The sequence below is a fragment of the Tiliqua scincoides genome, chromosome 6 (genome assembly GCF_035046505.1).
Source record: "Tiliqua scincoides isolate rTilSci1 chromosome 6, rTilSci1.hap2, whole genome shotgun sequence".
Classification (NCBI taxonomy): Eukaryota; Metazoa; Chordata; class Lepidosauria; order Squamata; family Scincidae; genus Tiliqua; species Tiliqua scincoides.
The window spans coordinates 506,957-530,999 of record NC_089826.1 but is presented as its reverse complement, the minus strand read 5'-3'; the positions used below and the strand labels follow the sequence as shown (position 1 = coordinate 530,999).

At 53.0% G+C, this 24,043-nt stretch overlaps 1 protein-coding gene across 7 annotated transcripts in view; it reads right to left on the bottom strand.

Moving 5' to 3' along the window:
• The window catches only part of DCTN1 (dynactin subunit 1), a 59,974-nt gene that overhangs the window by 27,838 nt on the left and 8,093 nt on the right, over positions 1–24,043 (bottom strand). For 3 of the 7 annotated variants that reach the window (XM_066632720.1, XM_066632727.1, XM_066632722.1), the window contains exons 2-6: positions 16,221–16,469; positions 15,145–15,223; positions 13,208–13,239; positions 10,996–11,016; positions 2,045–2,062 (exon numbers count right to left, since the gene is read on the bottom strand). In XM_066632720.1, coding sequence (XP_066488817.1) covers positions 2,045–2,062; positions 10,996–11,016; positions 13,208–13,239; positions 15,145–15,223; positions 16,221–16,448 — 378 coding nt within the window. In that variant the 5' untranslated portion in view covers positions 16,449–16,469. The remainder of the gene's footprint in view (positions 1–2,044; positions 2,063–10,995; positions 11,017–13,207; positions 13,240–15,144; positions 15,224–16,220; positions 16,470–24,043) is intronic. The other 4 variants (XM_066632721.1, XM_066632725.1, XM_066632724.1 and 1 more) reach the window with 2 other exon arrangements.

The window sequence follows — 24,043 nt, the reverse complement described above, 5'->3', positions numbered from 1 at the left end:
CATGTTGTCTATGCAATTCTTGTGAGGACAACAAGGCCCTGGCCTGGGTGGGGCACTCTCTTTAGGAGTGTTTGCTGATGGCAGACAAGAGGTCACAGCCACTTTGTCCTAGGCAGAGGAAGGGATGCTTTGTAGCCTGAATGGGCAGGACTGTTGCGCTCCTAGCTGCACAAGCTGTACCTCAGTGTGGACTATGACCTTCCCAGGGCCTCACAAGCATGTGCTGCCCGCAAGTCTGCAAGCACCCCACTGGCAAACCCCTCACTGCACAGCAGGCCCAGAATGCCACAGGCTCAGGGTCACAGGGAGAAGCCCAGCGTCCCGAGCAGCTGGCTGATATGCGCCATTGGTCTTGGCCACCCATCCACACAGGGGTACAAACTCATCTTCCAAAGCGACCCTTCTACCACACAGCAGGGGGGCAAGACCACCAGATCAGAGTGCCCTCCCCTGGACTCCCACATGTCAACAGAGCATGGACGGAGTCTGCCTGTCACCAGTCCCCACCGCATCAGCAGGCTATTTGCAACATTTACTTTCCACAACAGTGAATTTGGAACAGATTTCAGACAAGCAGAGTATCTTTCAGGACAGTCCTTCCTGGATATCTTCATACCTCTCCAGCTAGAAGTCAACTTCCCTAGACTTTGGGGGACTCAAAACATTTTCATCCCATTCCCTGAGGGCAATAGGACTCTGTCACCAGCCCAAGGCTTCCTGCCAACCCCAACCAGTTGTCTAGCTGAGGTGACACAGTCGAAGGGTGAGCCCACTCCGCCTGAGACCACTTGCAGGATGCTCCTTCCTTGCTGCCCAGATGTGTGGGGTGGAGGGCATGGAGAAGAGCACCACTGCCTGGGAAAGCCTCTTGGCACCAGCATGTAACTGGCTCCGAGTGCCCCATCTCTGTCTGGCAGAGCACCAGCTCCAATTGCAATGCCAACACACCAGGATCTGCACGCACAGGAAGATGAGCTAGAATCTTTTTCCTGGTCACCAAGCTGCCTGCTTGCTGCTGCTTCAGGACCACCACCAAGTCAGCACTGGTTCTAAATTGCGTCTACCCCCCCCTTAAGTGGCCTGCTTGCCGTTCCCCTAGACGACCTCAGGCCTCCCAACCACCAGCCTGTGACCAATTTCAAAGTGGCCACTGCAGGCCCCAAAGAAACCAAAGGCCTTCCTCTCAGAGCAGTGGTCTCGCACAGAGAAGGCAGCTTCACTCTTCCTACAAACAAGCAAGTTCCTGGAGCCCAGAGAAACCCCTTGGCAATGAGGCAGTTCAGTCTCCCCAAATGAAGGCCTGTCTCGGGACCTGGTCAGGGGTCCATCGTTCTGGGCACCCAAGGGCCATGCAAACGCCAGCTTCTGCTGCAAAGTTCTGACAGTGCTAGAAACCTCCTTTCCAAGGGCAGCAGACAGCTGCTGCCGCACCCCCCGCCATTTGGTCAGTCAAGAGACCTGGACTCAGGCATCAAGCCGCTCTCCTGTCACAACACCCAGGCGATGCAGCACTCTCACTGCGGCAGGAAACCCGCACATTTGGCCCTGAACTGGCCCCACCACACCCGGTTGTAGAAACCCTCAGACCAGACACCGGACTGGCAATCTGTGAAGCAAAATGCCCCCGGAGTAAGGCCAGCTCCTTCCAGCTCACGCTGTCACTTAGAGCGAGAAATATTCGCAGCGGACGATGAAAATGGCTGATTGGGCAGCACTGCTAGAGAGGAGACCTGATGAAGCCCTCGATGCACAACTTTTCCAGGGCTGGCATCAGCATCGCCGCGCCCCCCACTCCCCTGGCAGTGGCCCTGGCCCTGCTTGGAGCTGCAAATACACTAACACAACATGGGAAAGGAGGGGGGGACGCAGACTAAGGAAGGCAAGACAGGTGTCAGAAACGCAAGCAGGGAGAGTTCCGCAGCTCCCCATCCCCACACCCCCTGGAAGCAACTCAGAGGAGACCCCCTACTCCACACGCCCCCCTCCCTTAAGCAAAGCAAGCCAATTAGCAGCAGCAGCATCACCCCCCCCCCCGGGACTGTACCTTCCGTGCAGCCGCGGCCTGTTTCATGGTTGCAGGAGAGACACAGAGCGAGACAGAGGAGGAGGAGGAGGCAGAGAGAGGGAGAGACAGAGAGGGAGACAGAAGGTTAGACCGGTCAGTCAGTCAGTCAGTCCGAACAACGCAGCGCTCCCCAGCACAGCCTGCTGCAGCTCCACCGCTCCGCTGTCCTCAGCCTCTTCTCCCGGGCGCCTGGACGGCCAGCAGGGCTCCGGAGCATCCGCCGCCCCAGCTGCTCATGACATCACCGCTCAGGAGCCGTCCCCTCCCCACAAGCGCCGAGCAGGCAGCTCCGCCACCCCAGGGACGGAGCGGAGCCTCTTGCTCAGCGGCCAGCAGAGAAAGGGACGCGGCGGCGCTGCGCTCGGGGCCCGAGAGGGGCTCCTCGTCACTTAGCAACGCCTTCAGCGCAGCCACCTCCCCGCTAATGGGAAGGCGCTTCTGCTCCTCCTCCGCAGCCCTGCAAGCCAGTGGGCAGGGCCTCCTCCCCGGAGAGCATCCTCTGCCCTGCAAGCCAGGCTGGGTCCCAAAGCGGCTTTCCAGACAGCGACCTCCCCCAAGGAGGCGCGCAGGGACGCGCACAGAACCGCCCTCCTGCTCAACCAGTGCCTGCAGAAGGACCAAAACACAGGGGACCGGGCATCGCAGAACAGGAGCCCAGCAGCCAGGGCAGCGCTCCTGATTGCAGGAGCCGGTGGGCAGAGCTGTGGCAGATCCGAGTTGCACACCACAGGCAAGCAGACCAGCGTCCTTTCAAGCACTCTCTCCTAGGACAATGGAGACAGAACTGACTCCAGGGGCAGGTTCCTGAAAGACAGGCCGACTCTCATTCTTTGTGAGGGTTCCCAGAACTCAGGTAACTGGCAAAAATCGCCCTATAGCAAATCAATTTAAAAAACAAATTCCCTTTGCTCAGGTGATTTCAAAACAGCCTTGCTGACCTTTGTGATGTTCAGACAGTCATTAAGAGGACAATCCAACAATCAGTCTCTCTCCAGGCCCTTAGAAAGGATTACCTTTCTTTCAGGGGGAAGGGAGGGTGTGGAGAGAGAATGATTGATGGAGTGTCAGCTGGCTGCCCTCTCCAACTATTGTAAAGGACTGTTTTCCTTTAATTTAAAGGGCCTTTCTCATCATGTTGAGATAAAAATCCCTACAACAGTAAGGAAAGCATTTTAAAGGGTTGCATTTTTCCCCTTCTCCAGGGATCAGCACATTCCTTCTCATTTGCAGGGGCCATTCATGTTGAGTCAAATCCATGTATAAAAAATCAGCGTATAACAAAGTTGGACCTGGACTGGACTGCCTGGAACAACTGCCCAAAAAGGAGTCTTTGGCCCTTGAACCAGATTACAAACTGAACTAATGACAACTTGCGCTCCTGCACTTCACTGCATAGGAACGGGTGGCAACTGAACATTACACAAGTCATAATTTGGAGCATACAGGCCCAGCCTTGTTATACACTGATTTTTTATACACGAATTTGACTCAACACGAATGGCCCCTGCAAATGAGAAGGAATGTGCTGATCCCTGGAGAAGGGGAAAAATGTACCCCTTTAAGATAACAGATTTATCTGTGATTAAAGCAGTTAAAAAACTGCTTTTTGTTGTTGCAGAGAGACAGTCATACAAGTGATTACAGGTATAATCTAAGTATCCACAGATTCTTCTATCTCAAAGCTGATGAGAAGGGCCCTTTAAATTAAAGGAAAACAGTCGTTTAATAATGCCAGAGGGCAGCAGGCTGACAATCCATCAATCATTCTCTCTGAAGGCTTCTCTCCTCCCTTCCCCCTGAGCACGTGAAAGAAGGCTGCATGGCAGCGATTATCACCTTCTCCATTCTTTCCCCCTTGCTGGGGCTCCTAGTGAAGGGAGGGATTGCTGCCTCCTAGTGAAACCTAAGCTCCTGGAGAGAGACTGATTTGTCTCTGTGCATTACAAAGGTCAGCAAGGCTGTTTTTAAATCACCAGAGCAAAGAGACTTTGTTTTTTAAATTGATTTGCTATAGTTTGTTTTTTTGCCATCCAGTGAGTTCTTGGAATGGAACCCTGAGAATGAGACTCAACCTGTATTTTGGCTTTTCAGTATTTGGGGGCAATTTCTTTCCCCACCAATGTTCATGCATTTCCTACTTACACAAATACATGCATGCGTGCCTTGCATTCAAGATGTGGTGCCACACAATGAGGACCAGAGGAGACCTCAAGAGGCTCCTGCTCTTCAGAGACTGCTCCCAAGGACACTTCGGAGCCCCATGAAAATAGCAGCAGGACTCATCTCAAGTCTCACCCTCAAGGGGCACAGACTTCTTCTTCACGTTTCCTTTCAGGCTCGCAACTCTTTCCCACAGTCCCACATCCAGTCTTCTCACTCCCCCCTGCCTCGCTAGAAGCCCCAGGTCTTCAGACCAGGAGGGTTATGGCAGCAGCCTCCTTTCTGACAATAAGACAAATGTCCGGTCCAGGGTTCACTTTGTTTTGTGTTTCCAGATCTTTAAGAACATGCAAGAAATCAGTGCTGTGCAGATGCACCAAGAATCACACAGATCAAATGGCAGGAAAAAGCAACAAGCCTGCTAATGCTGGCAATCAAGAGAGCGACCAGAAGACACAGGAACTTTGCTGACTCTTTCCGCAGCACAGATGGGGCTGTGCCCGAAGAGAGAGGGGGCACACCACGTGGCCACAGTTCTGTGTCAGAAAAAGATGAGTCTCAGAACCTATGGAAGTTAAGCCAGACCATGATGCACTTTTGTACTCTTTTCCGGCTTCCGAGGTCAGTGGAAAAGCAACAGGACTGTGCAGGACAGGAAGTCCTTCCTCCAGCTTCTGAGACTTGTCACACCTTGAAAAGTCTGAAGGGCAAGAACCTGGCCTTTTAAGCTGACAGGAAAGCTACACAGAAGGCTTCCTCTGGCTCCACAGGAGGCTTTCCAAGAGCTGGGATTTCTAGCACCCACGTCTTACTTGCCACTGAGCTTGCCCATTTTGTCTTCAGGTTGCCTGCCCTGCATTAACTAGAGCAGGACAGCCTCTGGACTGAACCAAAGAGACAACAGTAGCTTCTGGCACATGCCTCAACATGGAACCAATGAATGGCAGCCCACATTTTCATCTCACAAAGGAACTTGGCCAGAAAGTTGACTCCTTCAAAGGTCCACACACGCAATTACAAGGAAAACCCCTTGCACAGGAAATGTCACTCAGGGTAATTGTAGCTGGGATCTACACTAAGAAGCCTGAAGCCAATTTGCCAGAGTAGGGGATTAGTCCTTTCCACTCACTTTGTTTGGGACAAGGACAAGGGGAACCATTTCTCGTTCCCCGAACCAGATTCTCATTCTCACAGAAAGTTATACTGAGCCAAGTCCAAGTGCTGGTCCATCAAACTGGATTCTCATTGCTAAGCAGCACAGATCAATTCTGGGCTAGCAGAGTCGGTCTTCCTTGGCGTGAGGACAGCAAACAGCACAAGGGTTTAGACGGATCAGAGTGTGCAGGTTCGCAGCCAGGCCTGTCCTGCCACCATCATGTTGGGGACATCCTTTCTCAACTTGCCTTCCCCTCCATTTCCCAAACAGCTGTCACCCTCATGGAAACTGGCTGAGGCTCCTTCCCCAAGACAGCACCGGAAGCACTTCAGAGGCAACAGACTGCAGCTCTCTGGACACAAGGTGGGCCCTGACAGAGCCGAGCTTGCTCACACATGCCATGAGTGCACCGACAGTTTTTCAGGCAACAAGACCAACCTGGTACCACAGCAAGGGCATCAAGCAACCTGTTCTTCCTATCTGCCTCTCCACCAGCTGCTACATGGTGCAGGACTAACCAAAGGCTACCATGAGTAGCACCAGGTTGTGCCAGGTCCTGCGACAAAGCAAGGATTTGTGCCCCTGTGGACATGTATGGGCCTTCTCTCCCCCCCCCCCCCAGCTTACCTGGCTAGCTAGTACTGGCAGCACCCCTTTCAACCACCAACACACTGCAAGGTGACACCAAACCCTGCATGCATGTATCAGGGCTGTGGAGCAACAGAAGCAGCTGCATGGAGACAAGGTCCTTCCTTTCAGCAGATTGGGGGGGGGGGGAAAGCTGGGACCAAAGGGAAGATCCTCTCTGTTAGAGTGAGAGAGATGCTAAGGCCAGCAGAATTGGGCGGTGTGCACTCTCCAGGGGTGTCTGGGCCCAAGAAGTGGCATCATCGGTCTTATGCACTTGCAGAGGTCTTCCTTGGTACAGTCTGTGGCCTTTGCTAAACACAGGGAAGAGCAGAGCACTATACAGGGTACTGAACCCCCACCTTAAAAGTCCAACTCATCCCTGCCTCCCCACCTCATGGCAAGGCTGCAGGGAGAACAGCAGGCAGGTCTTGGGGTGAATGCCAGTCCCCCCTCAGTTCAACCAAGCTGCATTCAGCATTCACTCACACTCCCCCAACATCTGTCTCTGCAACAGCCACTCCCCTGTCCAGCCTGGAACAAAGCACTGTCTCCCTGCGCCTGCCATCCCATGAAAGAAGGGCAAACTGACGTTGATATGGGGCCAAGAGCCAAGCCCAGGAAAAGGCTGCCCTCCTCCCCAGAACTGGCTGGCTCCCCAAAAGAACGTGACAAGGCCACTCTGAGCAAGCCCACAACCCTGCCCACCCTGCCCGACTGTCCTGGGCCTCTGACTCTGGCGTGCAGGCTTCTTGGGCCCAGCGCTGCCTGCAGTGGCTGCTCCTTGGATCCTGCATGCAAAAGGTAGCACATGCTTTTCAGCCACCACTCCTTTTTCACTAATGGAGGGCCCCACATGGCCCCCTCCAGTAGCCACAGAGAGGCCACCATCCCTTGCAATGAGGAGCCCAGAAGCAGACAGCCGCCACTGGGAGACAGATGGCTGGGAAGGCGGAGCAGGATGGCTGGGTAAAGAAGCAGACAACAAGGAGGGAACCATGTGGGTCCGTCCCCCGGGACCACAGGGCCATCTGTCTCCCAAAAGCACAGCAGAGGGGAGCCAATGACCCCATTAGCAGCCGTGCTGCAGAGAGCAGTCTAATCTCATCTGCAAGGATTAACCTGCGCTCACCTCTCTTGTTCTGGACCCACTATCTTTAACAATGAGCTGAGTTCCCGAGAGCTGGGGCACAGTGAAGGGTCGGCACAGAAGGAACCACTGTCCTGGCTACATGCATGCTGGTGGGCTGACCAAAGAAACCATGTGCACACACAGAGCAAAGGGGAAGGAGGCCCTGGGCGCGTTCCATTAGCCGGCTCTGCACTCTTCCTCCAGGCAGAATAAGCAGCTCAACCCTAAGCAAAGGATCTCCTGGGACACAGCTCCCCCCCCCCCAGGCACTGACACAGCACCTGAGCCTCTCCACTCGTAAACAGGCAGGCAATTAGCAGATGCTACAAGCTGAGACCTGCCACAGAGACTAAAAGCAAGGAAGATCACTGCACAAGCAGCTGGGTGTCTGTCACCCTGCACGCCTTCCAGGACAGAGTCGGGGCCGACCTCAGCGGCCAGGAGCCTGGTTCTGCCAGCAGAAGACCGAGCGCAGCAGTGAAGGGGTCACTGCTACACAGGAGTTACTGGAGTGTTGCACCTCCACCAGGGCATGCTGTGGTGAGGGGCTTTTCTGCTGGGATGCCACTTCTTCCACCATCACCTGGAAGCCGGGAAGCCAGGGCTGAACAAGCTGCCTCCACCCTGAAGCAAGCAGGTAGGGCCTCTCTCTAGGTTCACTGCCATCACTGCTGTTCATAATGTGCAAAAGAGAGCGACTAAGATGATTACAGGGCTGGGGCACCTTCCTTATGAGGAAAGGCTACGGCGTTTGGGCCTCTTCAGCCTAGAAAAGAGGCGCCTGAGGGGGGACACGATTGAGACATACAAAATTATGCAGGGGATGGACAGAGTGGATAGGGAGATGCTCTTTACACTCTCACATAATACCAGAACCAGGGGACATCCACTAAAATTGAGTGTTGGGCGGGTTAGGACAGACAAAAGAAAATATTTCTGTACTCAGCGTGTGGTTGATCTATGGAACTCCTTACCACAGGATGTAGTGACGGTATCTGGCCTGGATGCCTTTAAAAGGGGATTGGACAAGTTTCTGGAGAAAAAATCCATTATGGGTTACAAGACATGATGTGTATGTGCAACGTCCTGATTTTAGAAATGGGCTATGTCAGAACGCGAGATGCAAGAGAGGCACCAGGATGAGGTCTCTTGTTATCTGGTGTGCTCCCTGGGGCATTTGGTGGGCCACTGTGAGATACAGGAAGCTGGACTAGATGGGCCTATGGCCTGATCCAGTGGGGCTGTTCTTATGTTTCTTATGCCTCACCTCAGGGCCAAACTCTATGAGACATGGGGGAACCAATAATCAAGCTAGCATTTGTAGCTGCATCTGTTATTTTCACTCACCTATTTGAATCTGCTTGGCTTCTGCAAAGGCCAGTCCTGCCCCACTAGCCTTCTAGAATTCTCTTGAGTATCAACAGGCATGTGGACAAATGTCCAGCCAACACTGTAGCCTCAGGTTTTCAAAAAGCATTTGACAAAGTCCCTCACCAAAGGCCCTTGAGTAAACTCAGCAGCAACAGAATAAGAGAACTGGCCCTTTGATGGATCTGCAACTGATGAAAGAAGATGAGGAAGCAGAGTAGGAATAAAGGGGCAATTTTCACAGCAGTGAGAAGCAAGAAGTGTGATCCCATAAGGATCTGTCTTGGGACCAGTGATGTTTAGTTTGTTCAAGGGGGAAGTAGGGAGGTGGCTATGTTTGTGGGTGACCCCAAACTATTCAGGATGGTGAGAGCTCTAAAAGGCTCTCTACAAACTGGTGAACAGGCAGTAAAATTGCAAGTCTGACCCATGAGGTCCACTGGAAGGTCCCTCTTGTGTCCACATTGCCAGGGAAGCTCAGCCAGAGGTGAGAGGGGTCGTCTTCTTGGTGAAGTGCAACACAAGGAACTCCTTGCCTCTGGAGAGCCGAACAGCCCCCCCCCCCTGCTTTCCTCCTGAAGCTGAAAACCCTCTTACTCTCTCCGGCTTCACACGGTTTCTTTTTGAGAGTTGTTTGTTGTTGTCCTGCTGATGGTTTTTCAATTCTGTTGGTTCTGTGGTTTGGTTTTGCTTACACTGATTGAAACCACAAAAAAAATGTAATTGGTGGATGCTGCCCTGGGCCCCTCCTGGAAGGGAGAGGAGGAGTAAAAATACTGTAGAATAAAACAAATGGGGTAACAATGGCAACACGTATAAAAAGATGGGCATTGAGGCCCCAAACTCCAATTTCATTTATATGCTGACCAGTTCTGAGCTGCCTGTGATGGGCCAAAAAGGAGATCCTGGTGATGAGAGTCCAAGAAAAACAGTAACTTAGGATATATCAAGTACTTCCTCAAAGAGTGCATAATCTATGGAATTCACTGCCACACAATACTCTGTAGCTTAGATGGCTTTGAAAAGGGGCCTGGACCAATCCAAAAAGGATAAGCTGATTGCCAGCTACTAATCCCGATGGCAACGTGCTGTCTCCAGGTTCAACAGAAGAAGGCCTTCGACTGCCAGCTACAAGGTGCCATCGCGGGGGGGGGAGTGTGCCTCCTTCTCTTGCACCTGGGCTACCTGCAGGCAACTGGCAGGGCACTGTGAAAAGTATGAACTAGATATTGCCTGGTGGGTGCTGGAGAAGGGGCGCTTTGCATCTGCTCTGATCCACGTTCTTACTTTAAAGCTGTCCCTGAGAGCAGAACAGGAGGTGTGCATTTCCCCGTCCTTGGGTCCAAGTGCCATCTCCCGGACACTCTGGTTACCCCAGGGGCTGGGCACAACAAAGCAACCAGGGGCAGGCTTTCAATCAGGAACATAGTAGGGGAGGGAATGGGTCTACTTCCCACCCACCCCCAGTGCCAAAAAGCACTGCTTTAAAAAGACACAGGAACCGGGAGTTCTGTTCACCGTGTTGCTGGGTCCCGAGAGCCTGGCTTGGTCAGCTCGCCTTGTCAGCTCACCATTTCTCAGAACCCATTTTCACTAAATGTTAGCTGCGCTGATGGTTCTTCCTTGGGGATCCCAGAGCAGAGATGACAGTGGGGCGATCGCAGCTCACAGCAATGGCCAGGTGAGGTGGTCTTCAAGAGCACTGCTCTGGTGCTCCACTAGAGTGGCTCCTCCAAGCCAGCAGCCAGAAGGTGGCCAGGGACTGCACTGCCAAGAGAGTAGGGGGCCGGGGCAGGGAGTCATGCCCTGGGCCTCCATTCTTAAGTGCAAGGGAGACCCAGGCTCTGATCAACACTTGCGTATTTTCCACCTGCTACTCCTTGGACGTCTTCCTTCTGATCGATCATTTCTTATGGTTACAGAAGTCTCTGTTGCCTGTTTTTTGGTTCTGCATAGAATATTGTTCCAGGGAGCTCATGTTTGATAACCCACAAGCCCCAGCCATGCAGGAAGCCATGCAAAGTGGCCATTTCTGCCTGTCCCAAGTAAGGGAGCCATGGATTCCCTTGCCAGGAGCAGTGGCAAAAGGGTGGTTTGCATGACAGGAGAGTCAAAGGAAAAACATGCCAGCAAAATGGTAGTCACTGACTGCGTGTGCTGTTAGAGACGAAGAAGAAGTGGGGGGGGGGGAGACAAGGGTAACAAGCAGTAGCAATGGTGCAAAAGCCACATCAGACTAACCAGGACTCAAACCAGCTGGGAAACCGTCCCGGACCATCTCCCTCGTTGGAGGCGAGACGAATCCCAAAGCATGATGGCTCATGAGAGACAAGGCAGCCCTGGCACACTCTCGAGCCAGCCAGGCACCCCAGCTGTCAACACAGGGGACACGTATGCATGCAGGAAGGACACATGCGTCTGGCACAGAGCTGTCGTAAACTGTTTCATGCGTGGGGAGGGGATCTGCCAAAAGAAAACAGGCACCACCTTTTTAGGTTTCATTCCACGCTGCATGGAAAGAGGACAAAAGGTTAGACGTTAGAGGTTACCCGGAATACAGGTGGCGCCGCCCAGCAGCAAGAACGCCTGGCTCAGTGCACACAGGGAGAGGCCGTCCAGGCCACAAGCAGCCACCGCCCCAATCTGACTGGACCCCTGAAGTCTGCCCCTGACACGGAAGACAGCTTTGGAAGCCAGAATGGTGACCGGGGTCAGCAGGGGGCAAGGGTAAGGTCTATGGCCTTGAAGGCCTCACAGTTGGAAGTAAAATTCACCCCCTTAATGTGACTAATCTGGGGGGGGGATGGCGGTCCCTGTCAGCAAGGCCAATCAAGAGTGCAGGGGTCTCAACCCCGCCATACTCTGATGGCAATATTAGTGCAGCAGAAAGCAAACACAGTCTCCCCCCACCCCGCCTCAGAACTCTCTGCAAAAGGCAACCCCTGGAGGCAGGCGTGGGCAGTCGGGGGAGCCCAGAGGTCAGACACAGGAGCTCCCACACCCAGGGAAGCAACAGCATTTTGAAAAATACAGAAGCATGGCTTGTTTATGGACACCCATCCGCAAAGGAAAGTATGGAGGAAGTCTTCTCATCCCTACCCTACAAAGACCCTGGTAGGAGAGGACATGCTCCTTCCCTCGTGAGGCAGAACCTCTAGAATAGGGGCCACACAACATGGCATCGCACAGCCCTCCTGGTGAGTTTGGGAAGAGCCGACACCCCAAGATAGTCCTTCCCTTGACGGAGGAGGGTTTCCGTCCCCCCTCCTTAATTCTGCAGCCTACTGGCCAGCATGCTCCTGCAAGTTCCCTCCCACCTCCGCTCAGTAAGACCTAAGCCTGACTCCTCTGATGCAAGCACAACCACACCACTGAGCCTGGTGGGTCTCCAACAGGAAGCAAAGGGAACTCTGGGGCCCCAATCTCGCCCTCCATGAAGGCACACTTCTTGGCTCTTTTGGCCCACATCACCTTTCTGCAGGGTGACAGAAGGAGGGAAGATGGAGCACAGTCTGAACCGTTCTTCTGTCATGGCAGTTTCTAGGCAGTACTCTCAGGGTTCTCGAACCAATGTTAGGGCCAAGAATCCCCCAGGGCTTCAAAGGAGTGCAGGGTTCTCACACAAAAGCTTCCCCCAGGGTGGAATTCAGGGCTGGAAGCCGGGGCAGAGCAGAAGAAGCAAGCAGGAGCAGGTCAGGGGGCTCTCAAGGAAGAAGGCATCGTATGTCCCAGAAGACAGCAAGTGCTGCTTTGAAATGCTCCTCTCCAGCAACTATCTCCTGTATTGTGGGGGCTCATCTATAGGACACACAATCTTAGCAAAAGGGTAATACTACAAAAGAAAACCAGTAGATCACACCTGAAATGCAACCATAACCTTCCCAGAAGAAAAGACATCAACCATTACCAGAGGCCTCTTCCAACTCCTTCCAGGCAACACGCACCACCATACCTCTAGTGACATCTAGCGGTGCTGTCACACCCTCCTGCCAGCTCCCAAATTCAGCTTGTCTCTGAGAGCCAGCTGGGGCCCTGCTGGCTGTCATGGGTCACTGTGACCAGGGGAATGTCCTAGAGGGAAAGGGTGCCTGCCATCCTCCAAGGCACTGCCTGAACCGCCAGCTGTCTGCTCTACAGATACCAGTGCAAGGGACCCCCCAGTGCCACAAGAACTTTCCCCACTGTCTGGCACAAATGCTGGAAGCCCAAAGGGACAAGGCAACACAGGTCACCCGTAATCTCACGTAAGCAAAGCCCCTGGTCTGCAAACTCCATCAGGAACTGTGAACCAAGGATTGTAACTTGTACTCCTGTGATGTGAAGAGGGAGGCAGTCAGTAAGACAGGTGCCCTCCATGTTTGGGCAGACCCACACAAACTAAGCAGGCAAGTGTCGAGGTTTTCTGGGCTTCTTTGCCACCTCTGAGCTACTCCAACAGTTGTTTCAGAAAGGACTTTTCTTAGTCAGGCCCTCTGCAGTACACAGTTTGGACGCTCTGACAGATACGTATATTCTAGCAGCCGCAGGACATGCGGACGGGTCTCTCTCTCACTCCCTTTCCATCAGGATTTAATGTTATTGCTGCCAAACGCTGTTTCTATGACTGGGAAAGTAAGCACCCCTTCCCCTCACTCCCATCATGGACAGAAGCAGGCACGAGCAGAGAAAGTGGCTCTCAGGACTTAAAGGACAAACTCACCAGTTTGCTGGCTTTGGGACCTTCTGAAGAATCTGTTAGAACAAAGAGCAAAAAAAAAAAAAAACCATTAGGAGGGGACTTTGCAGGGGCAACAGATTCCCAGGAACGGACAATGACATCTGAAGGGAATTCCCAGAGTGTTGTGCCTCGCTGGGAGCCAAGGATCCTCCAAGCTCAGGAACCTTCTTATTTGTTGCTGCGAATTCACCTTCATTAGACTTGTTTTAGATGTTTACCATCTACATGGTAGATGTTTTAGAAATAGACCATCTACAAAATCCCGACCCCTTAAGATCGCTGGGAGGCCTATTGCCATCTTACTTCATGCAGACGATGCAGTCATTCTCTCTAGAACACCTATTGACCTTAAAAGAGCCCTGAACTCTCTGAATGTGTATTGCAAGGAAAATCAACTGGTGATAAATTATAGTATTCTCCAATACTATTCTCGTGGCCTTCTCTAAGAAACCAAAAATTCAGTGTTGGAAGCTCAATGACCATAAAATAGAGCAGGTGTCCCACTTTAAATATTTGGGGGTGGTATTCCATACAAATGGCTCTAGGAAAGTGCATGGAGAATATGTAGTGCTAAGTGGCCAGCAAACCTCCTCTGTTATTCTTCAATTTATGTGAAGCACAAGAGCCCAGTATTTGCCAGCAGCCCTTAAACTGTTTGATACCAAAGTGATGGCTCAATTATTGTATGAGGAGCAGTTGGGACCTTTTCCCAACATTGCGATAACGGAGCATGTGCAGTCTAAGTTTATTAGGACTGCCTTGAGTGTATCCAGAACTGTCTCAAAGACTTTTTTACGTATCGAATCAGGCCAGATTATGATAGAGGCCAGTGTCTGGATAGCCATTTGCTCTTACTGGTTAAGACTGCACTTATACCCATTAGGGATTGCTCTCCTAATTCTCCAAGTTGAGTATAAATCCTGGTGGATTAAAGGGCTGGAACTAAAATTGACTTCTTTGGGATTTTCCATGCCATTTTTGTTTGATATCAGACTGTTGAGGTGGGAGTTAAGATCAAGCAGCAAATCTTTGACACTGAGCGCCAGGAAGATCTCAATAATGTCAGAAAGTTCTGCATCAAGGAGGAGCTCAGATATATAGATGCCCCAGCTCCCTATCTTTTCCAGCTGGAAATTCCAAGCCATAGAAGGGTGTTCACATTGGGGCGGTGTGATACTTTGCCCTCAGCTGTAGTGGAAGGATGCTTTTGGAAGGTCCCATTCTTGGAGCAACTGTGTCCTTGTGGGGCAAACCTACCAGAAACCACCAATCATGTTTTGCTGGACTGCGTTTTCTATAAGGAAACCTTATCTATAAGGATAAGGTTATCCCTTATCTCCCCACTGTTAGATGGGTTCACCAAATGCCTGGGTCAAGATTATAGACACTCTCTTCTATCAGAAGCAAATCCAGAAGTCACGCGGAGGGTGGCTAAATCTTTAGCCACTGCAGTTAACATCAGGAGCAAGAGAGTGGTCTGCTAGGCTGTTCATAGAGGAACATTCATATTTTGGACAAGTTTTTATCTCAATAGGGACTAGAAGACTCTCAGAAGTACCTTTTTATCAGTAGTTACTGTACTTAGATTAATCCATGGCAATTAGACTAGACTTAGTCTTATTTTTTTTTAGTATATTATGTTGACAAGAGCCTATGTTAGAATGCTGTGATGGGTTGTATGTACGCTCAGTTGTATATTATGAATGTATTGACATTTTTTATGCTGGTTTGTGACCGTAATGAAACTGAACTGAACACTGCAGCCATGCTCAAGTGCACAGCCAGAAGCACTCCAGTGATCAGGACTGCCCCTTCCCTGAAACCCAGATCCAGAACAATCCCCTTGGCCCAGAATCAGGATAAATCTCCAGCAAGACCCAAAGACCCAGTGCCAAGGTGCAGCAGCAGGAAGCCCCTACCTCTTTTGGGGACTTTCGAAGCTGAAGACTCTGGTGTTTCTGGGGATGTTGTATCTGCACCATCATCAAAAACTTGGATCTGAATAAAATGTAATAAAGTGATATTAGAGAGAGTACACAGAGGAAGGAAAATCCCCTTAAAGCCTTGATTTTTCACCCCTTCAAGGGAATGAAATTAGGCAAGGCTTCGCCTAAAGTTTAGGTGGAGACAAAGTTTAGGGCCTAGACCAGTGATTCTCAACCTTTTAGCACCAGGACCCACTTTATAGAATGAGAATGTGTCAGGACCAGAAGTCACATCATCAAGCAGGGAAAATTTTTAACAATCTTAGGCTGCAAAGCTACCTGCACTTACCCAACAGTAAGTCCCATTTACTATCATTGTAAAAAATATATACATAGTAGCCTGTTAAAAATACACGTGTGTTGCATTTTCCTAAATGCAGTCATATACCATGGTAGCATCAAGCCTAATATATTAAAAATAAAATATTGAAATGAATGCAGACCCACCCACAGTTTGAGAAACACTGGCCTAGACAAATAATTACCACCACATAAGAACAGCCCCGCTGGATCAGGCCATAGGCCCATCTAGTCCAGCTTCCTGTATCTCACAGCGGCCCACCAAATGCCCCAGGGAGCACACCAGATAACAAGAGACCTGCAAGGCCTCCTGGGAATTGTAGTTTAAGAACATAAGAACAGCTCCACTGGAGCAGGCCATAGGCCCATCTAGTCCAGCTTCCTGTATCTCACAGCAGCCCACCAAATGCCCCAGGGAGCACACCAGATAACAAGAGACCTGCAAGGCTTCCTGGGAATTGTAGTTAAGAACACAGCCCCACTGGATCAGGCCATAGGCCCATCTAGTCCAGCTTCCTGTATCTCACAGTGGCCCATCAAATGCCCCAGGGAGCACACAAGACAACAAGAGACCTGCATCCTGGTGCCCTCCCTTGCATCTCGCGTTCTGACATACCGAAACTCATTCCGCAACTCTTCTCCAAGGCAGCCTTCCTGGACAGACAATCAGGGCCCTACATCCCAAGGAGACCCCCCCCCGGAACACTTACCTGCGACTGCCTCACAAAGATGCCGTGGTTCTCGTCACAGGTGAAGTACCTCCTGCCCTGCACAGTTCCATCATTCTTGCCCTTAGCTTCATCGAGGATGACGCCAACCCACTTCCCGGTGGCAAACAAGGTGGCCCCCACATAGGCCACTGTCCCCCGGTACCCCTTCCCAATGACTTCCACTCGGGAGCCCACTTTTAAGGGCTTGCCGCTCACTTCCACACTCATTCTGGTGCTGGTGCTGGACACCTAGAGAGGAAGCCAAAAAGACAACGTGTCAGTCGGCAGTTACCTCAGGCGATTGCGTGAAAGCCCTTCTTGCCACATCCAGGCCAAAACTACCTTTGGTGCCTGGCAGGCGAAAGAATGAGATTATTCCCTTCCAATGTGCAGGCAGACAAGATGGGTTGGAACAAGGAACACTGGCTCCCAAAAAAGATTTCCACACATCATGGTTTCCAGAATGACAGGGTCACACGGCATCCATGAATTGCAGGTCTTGCCAAGAGTCAATGACCAAAGGACATTAGGAGATCCACTGGGATCACTGCTGGTGCCCCTCCAATGAGCTCCCAATTAGCTCATGTCTGAATAGGCAGACACACAGTCTAAGCCAGCAAAGTTCAACTTTTTTTCACCTCACAGCACACTGACAAGGCACATCATGCTGCTGATGGCAGGCTCACAACTCCCAATGACCCTGCGAGTAAATGACCCTCCCCCCAAACTCCCATGGCCCACCTGTGGACAATTCACGGCATACCAATGTGTCACTGCACACTGGTTGCAAACTGCTGGTCTAAGCAGTTCTCTAGATTCCCACCACCCCTCAGGTCCAGAAGCAGAACAACAACACTAGATCACGTCTTTATTTTATTCAGTAAATTTCTAACCCGGCTTTCTACTGGTCAAGGAGACTTCAAAATAACTCCGAATTCAAAAGCATCCAACCTGAAGCCCATAATCACAGTGACACAACAAAAGCACCCCTTTGCAATACACCATCTCACAATAAGAAATCTCAGGAAAGCCGCCAGCACTGACCAAAGATATGACCTTTGCACAAGCATGTCCAGGTCAGGTGACAGAATGCCCTCTGGGATGCATCTCTGGGAAGCGCTGTCCCACTCCTTGAGGGAAACAACAGAGGAAACGGTGCGACTCCTCCAGCAGACATTCACCTTCCCTAAAACCAAGGAACCTGCAGCACTGGGCCATAAGAGGCCCAAAACCAGTGGGTGCACTCGTGCCTCAGAGCGTGTTCTCCCTGAACTCTAGCAGTCCCAGGAGGTTGCATGCAGGGCTCGCCAGCATCTTGAACTGGGCCAGGAAGCCACCCAGTTCCCAGCAATCCTCTTCCAGGATGCCTGAAATATAAACCAGTACTCCTCACAACCCTCACCCGAGGCTGGAGGTTGACCATCAATCCTCCAACCCCCCCCCCCAGTTTTGGCATGCTTTTACCCATTTTGAGCCTTTCTAGCTCCCTGGAGGCATCGGAAAGACTTCCACATCCTGAAGGGATTGCCCTGGTGCTCAGAGGCATGGGCTCTGCTGGCCCTCCTATGCTGCTGTGGGAGCATTTTCTTCCCCAACAACAGGTCGCCTCTGAACCAGTGCATGGAGCTGGGGAGACAGCCTCACTTCAAGAAGCAGGCCATGCCAGTGGCTCAGGCGACCCAGCTCTGGCTGGGGCCAACACACAAGAAGAAGTGAGCCATGTGCCCTGGAGGAAAAGCGGCGAGGGGTTAAAGCAAGGAGAAGCAGGATGGGCGAGCAGCAGAGACTGGCACTGATGTTGAGAGGCGGGAGTAAAGAGAACAGGACCTCCCCAGCCCAGCCCTTGTGTTCTTCCTGAAGGCAGGTGAGAAGGGGAGAGAGCATCAGACCTGGGCAGATGTGCCAAGGAGGGGTGACACAATAAGAAGTGAGCCAAGGGAGCCAGTTGCCCAGAAGCAATGCCTGCCCTCTTCACAATCACTCAGGAACTGAAAGGATGAAGGGAGAGAAAATACAGTGCAGCCAACAAAACATTCTCTAGGAGGTATATTTTAAGTTGGTTAAAAAAAAAAGCTGACACTGCTGGAAGAACTGACCAGAACACAGACAAAAGTGTGACCATGCAGGGCAGCAAGAGAAAAGCTCACTCTCAAAGTCAGGATTTGCTGAACGCTTCTTAAGTCCATTTTTAATCAATATCTAATTTCCAGAAGCAGCCGGCTGTAAATGCCACCACACGCTCCTCACCATAAGTCTCACAGTCCACCCCCAGAGGAGGGGCACTGAACAGGGCTCCAGGGAGGGAGGGAGCTGGGGCAGGGGAGGCAGTGCCACTGCTGCCTCTGCTTTGTGAAGATCTGCCTGCCACTTGCAGCCACAGAGGGTGCTTTGGGGTAAAGACCAAGCCCCGGGGCCCACCAGCCACCCACAGCCAAGGCGGGAGAACAATGTGGGAACAGCCTGCAAGCAAGCAGCCAGGTTGCCAACAGTGAGCCACTGCTTCTGCAGTAAGTGTTGCGATCTCGACCCCAAGGCGCCAACTTGCCCAACATTGGGGTGATGGAGAGGTGGGGCAGGGGCAAGAGGGCAGGAGACAAATGGAGTGAAGAGAGCTGTGCTCTGCCTGCCATCATCCCCTCAAGCAACCACCGGACCGAATCATATGTAGGGACTTCCTGGGGCCACAGGAAACAGAGGCTGGCCACTGGCACTGCAAAGGGCAGATACGGGTTGTGGAGAAGCTGCGCTTGGAGGTCTTTAGCAAGGGTGACCTTTCTGCCACAAACCCCTGGTAACACCATCTGGTTCTGCAAGCTGAACCATGGGAGTGTCGCAGGGAGGAAAAGACTAAACCATCGGTCTCTGCTGCAATGCAAGCAGAACTGGAGGGGGAAGAGCGGGTGGTGGTGGTGCCTATCCAGAGACAGACTCTCAATTGCTGGGACCTCCCCAGAGAACAGAGGTCCAGGTATCGCGTCAGATGAGGCCATCTCCACACCCGCTTGCTCACCATTCAGAAGGCTGAATGAGCTGCTGCGCTGCTTCAGAGACAACGAGGCCTCTCTGAAGTTGTGCTGCTTGGCTCCGAGCCCAGCCCACCACATCTGTGTGCTAGTTTATGCGACCAGAGCAGGTGGACTGCCACTGGCCTGCTTCGAGCCACTTGAGTTTCTTCCAGCAACTACCCGAGTTGAACCAGAAAGGCAGGATCTGCAGTGCCAATCAAGAACCGAAGGCAGACGGAGCTCCAGTCTGTTCACCTGCTCTGTATTCACACACCACCCCAGCTGACTTCAAAGGATAGCAGGGCCAAGGATTTGCCAAGGGGGTTTGCCACGGGCCTCGCTTGGTGTGAAGCCCCAATGAATGCTGAGGGCAGTGAGACAGCGTCCTCTGTGCACACACGCCCACCTCTCCTCTTGCAAGAAGGAGGCCAAGGATGCCTTGCCCAAGCCCAACGCCATGGCACCGCCTGCCTGTCAGGGGCCCCTTTTGATGGAGAGCCTTTCGGACCGGGCCCTACCCTGCTCTGCAAAAAGCACCAGGTCCACCTGCAGGACGAGTGGGATTCTGATTTCTTTCCAACTCTGCCTGCAGCCCCTCCCAGGCATTGCTACCAAATGCATCCTCAAAACTAGCCCTCAGCAGGTGGTGCTGTGCCCAATGCACAGCCAATCCAAGGACGGCAGCTGACTCCTGGCAGGACCCTGGTCTCCCCTCCACCATCCCTGGTCACAGCAGCTCCCCACTGCTTCCATTCTGTGGGAGAGGCACTCTCTGCAGCTGCCAACGCAGACCCTCCCCGGAATACGCAAGTCCACAGTAGCCTTTCCAGCACACACCTGCTCTCATCTTGTAGGCCCTTGGGGGTAAACATGCTCTATACTGCTGGACCCCTTGCCCCATCCGAGGGCCCTGTGTCACTGTCACCTTGGCCCACCACTGCACTCCTCCCCTTTCCACACTCCCAGAGGTGGGAGGTCATTTCTGAAGCTACACACAGAGGAGAGGATTCCATTCACAGCCTCATCCACCTGTCAATCCAAAACGCTGATCAGAAGTCTGAGGCAGCCCTTCAGTGCAGCAGCCTGCTCTGCTCACCTCCCCCCATGCAAGAGCACAATGGCTGGTCACCAGCACATCTGAGTCGGGACAGCGCTGCAGGAAGGAGCCGCAAAGCCAGAGAGGCCACCTCCTGCTCCTGGGCACGGCCACCCCCAAGCACTGCCACGTTCCCTTCTCATCACAGTAGGAGATCATGCCGGAATTAATCACCGGCTCGTCACCCAGTGACAGAATGAGGGTGGCTGCTGTCTTGGTCTGGGCTTCTGAAGCAGCAAAGAGGATGTGGTGCTCACCCACTGGAGACACACCTGCCACAGCAGCGGGGTGCCAGCAGGGTGGGATCCCTCCAGAGGCTCAGGGACCAGATCAGCTCCATCCAATCAAAGGACAAGGCCAGTGTCCTCATGAAGACACATGGGGGGGGAGAAGGCAAGGATTCAACATCCGCCAGCCTGGGTAAAGACAGGAGACCTGGGCCACCAGTCCACACCACCAATGGGAAACATTTCTGTAGCTGGCAGAAAAGGCCTCTCCAGGGCTCTGGCAAACTGCAGCAGGGCCCAGTCACCAAGTCCAACCCGGTCCTCCAGGGCAGCTGACCAACGTAGCACTTGGCTGGGGCGGTAACAGCTGCTTCAGGGGTCTCCAGCCCGAAGAAAGGCCTGAACCGGTAAAGCCACCGCTTGGTCCCTCCCAAAGGGTGCTTCAAGATGGGCAAGCTCACCCACCTCTGGTTTGCACACAGAAGCCCCCAGGTCCGATCCCTGATGGCATCACCAGGCAGGGCTGCGCAGGAGCCTTCTCTGGCTGAAACCATGAAGGCACACCTAGATAGCCATCGGCCTCAAGGCTGACCTGCCCACCTGCCTGGGAAGGGTAGCCCACGCTGGATGCAGATTCGAAGGCCACCTTTCTTTAACCCTGGCATAGATCTGCTCTCTGACCATGGACTGATCAGAGGATTGGGGTAAGGAAAGAGAAGAATCGCACCTCTCCCCACACTCTGAGCCTTCATAAAACTCACCACCATCAACCCATCAAGGAGCCATGCCTATGAGGCCAGACCAGTCCTGCCCTCCAAGCACAGGGAGTCAACAAGTTTGTTGTTCGCACCCACCTCCAGCTCAGGGGGAGGTAATGGGGCCCACCATCCAATGGGGGGGCCCCACTGGCCAAAGACCCAAAGCACACTCACGTTGCTTGGCTGATTGGCAGCCAAGCTGCAGAGCACCCTGGGGGAGCAGCAGAGCAGCGGCTTGACAAGCCAAGAAGCAGTGGGGACAGGCAAAGGCAGGAAGGGCCTCCGCAGGCAGCCCAGGAGGGCACCTTCTTCCTGCAAGGAGCACCTCAGGGGGAAGCCACAGAAGCGGCCTCTCCTTCTAGGGTTTGCAAAGGTGAAGGCAGGCAGGCAGGGAGGCCATTTAGCGGCACCAAGAGCTCCCTGCCAATTCAGGCTGATGCCCACCACACGCTGCCTCAGCTAACCCAGTGTCGAACATCGCTTTAACCCTTCCTGGGCAGGGAAAGAGAAGAACACCGCAACCAAAGAGAGACCCTTGAGAGGAAGACCCCTGCCCTAGGAGTCCGTTCTGACTACTGCTGCAGAGTTGGCAGCCAGTGCCCCACTGCAAGATGGTGGCAAGCTGTGCTCCCCCAAACAACCCAGACAAACCATTCTGGGTTGGGGGGGGCAGCCAGGAAAAACCCAAACCTGGAAACAGGGCAAAAAAAGAAAGGGAGACCAGAGCCCAAGAAAGGAAGGAAGGAAGACTCAGGTGAGCCCTTCTGCACTGTCAACAGTGAGGCCCAAGGAAGAACAGGGGCTCCAGGGCTGGGCTCCCAGTAAGACTGTCTGCCTGGCAGGGATCAAAGCAACGGACCAGTAGAGAACCCCGGCCTCCCCCCCTCTCTCCCTGGCCCCGCCCCAGCTCTCCTCGCAACAGATTGCAGCAAGCAAGCCAGCACTTGCAACCAGCACCACGATCCAGCCTGGGAGTTTGCTAGCGCTGGCACTTACCCGGCTGTGCGCCTGCCTCCTGGTCTGGGCCATGCTGATGATGCCTGCGACCCACTCTCCCGGTCTCTGCTAAGGCTGTGCTCAGCTCATGGCCAGGGGCTCGGCAGGGAGGGTCTGGCTCAAGTGCTGCTGTGCCCACGCCCTGAGCCACCCGCTGCTCAGGGCAGAGGAGAAAGGGGGGGCTGAACGCCTCCAAGACACAAAAATCAAGCCCAACTGAGGGAGGCTCGCTCTGCGCTAGTACTGCTGCTCCAGACTCCTGTCACAGATGCTGTCAGCCCACTGGGTCCTAGTGCTAGTCTGCTTTGCTCCAAAACCTCCAAAAGGGAAGGCCAGGCAGAGCTAAACACCCACACAGGCACACCCCCTCTTCTGCCCCAGACTCTCAGTCAGGCAGGCAGGCTGGCAGCCCAGGCAGGCCACCTCTCCTGGCTTCTTGGCTGCTGCACCTTTCTGGGCCTGTCCTGCTCCCCACAGAATGAAAGAGGGAGACAAATCTGAAGGCACCTATACCTTCCTACACTAGACAGAAGGTAAGTTCTCTCTGGTAGACCCTCATAAAGCTCAGCAGCCTAACATTCGGTGTGGGGCAGAAACCAAAGGCAGGAGACCCAAGAGGTGCCTGCAAACCTCCAACTGTCTTCCTCCTCCTCTTCCTCTCCACTATAGCACAACATTCAGCTACAGCTGAGAAACTGGTGGGGAGGAAGGTCAAGCAGCGACTGGTGGGTCTTGCAGAACAACATTCCTGGCATGCTCTGGAGCCAGCAAGCCACTGTGGCAACACCCAAGGACTCCCAGCAGCCAGTGAAAGAAGTGCCACGGGGATTAGCCAGGCACCCCAAATCTGCCTAGGGAGAGGCTTCCATCAGGTCCAGCTTCTGCTAACCGGAAGCTCCTCTTCAAAGCCACCAGAAATGAAGCGACCACCTTGCTCCATGCACCCCAAAAGATGGTCCCAGAAGGAGAGGACAGCAGCCCGGATCTGCACTTGGGCCACCACTGGCCCCGTCAGCCCCCTACACCTGTCCCACCTCGGAAACCACATCTTGGCTCACCAGGCTGCCTCCCCCTCTTCCTTCCAGATCCTCTTTCCCACCTGCAGCTGATCTGGTCTGTGCTTCAGCCAAACCCCCCCCCCCAAGTCATGCCATCTCATATCATCTTGTCTCTCCAGGGAAGACCCTTTGAGAGGAGTCCTTTGGCAGAGCAGGTGCCTGACACTCAGCTATTCAATCCAGCAGGAAGAGATAGTTCGCAAGATCATCATCATCATGCTCTCTCTGCTGGGAGACAGATTTCTAGCCCCCACCCTGAACTGGAGCAAAGAGTGCCTCTCGGGCAGGACAACAGACTAGCATGCAGGTTACCCTGGAAAGCTGTGGGTGGGGAGGAGGGTGCAGATCAACACGGATGACAGCTCAGACGAGGCTTCAAAGCAGTGGGGATTGTGTCTCCAAAAAGCCTCCCTGCCTTTCACCAATTCTGCCCAGAATCAATCAAAGAAAGACTCTGTTGAGTCCATCACAGGAGCTTCAGTTGATAAACTGACATCAAAGTTCTATGCATGTCTACTCAGAAGAAAGTTCCATTGAGATCCAAGCAAGTGTACAGAGGATTGCAGCCCAATTAACTCTGTAGAAAAACCACACCTCCTTGTTTTCCTGCTTCACACTTGCTGACCATCCCAGCTCACACATTCAAAACTGCACTTTTCATTGTGTACGCCATTTCCTTACTG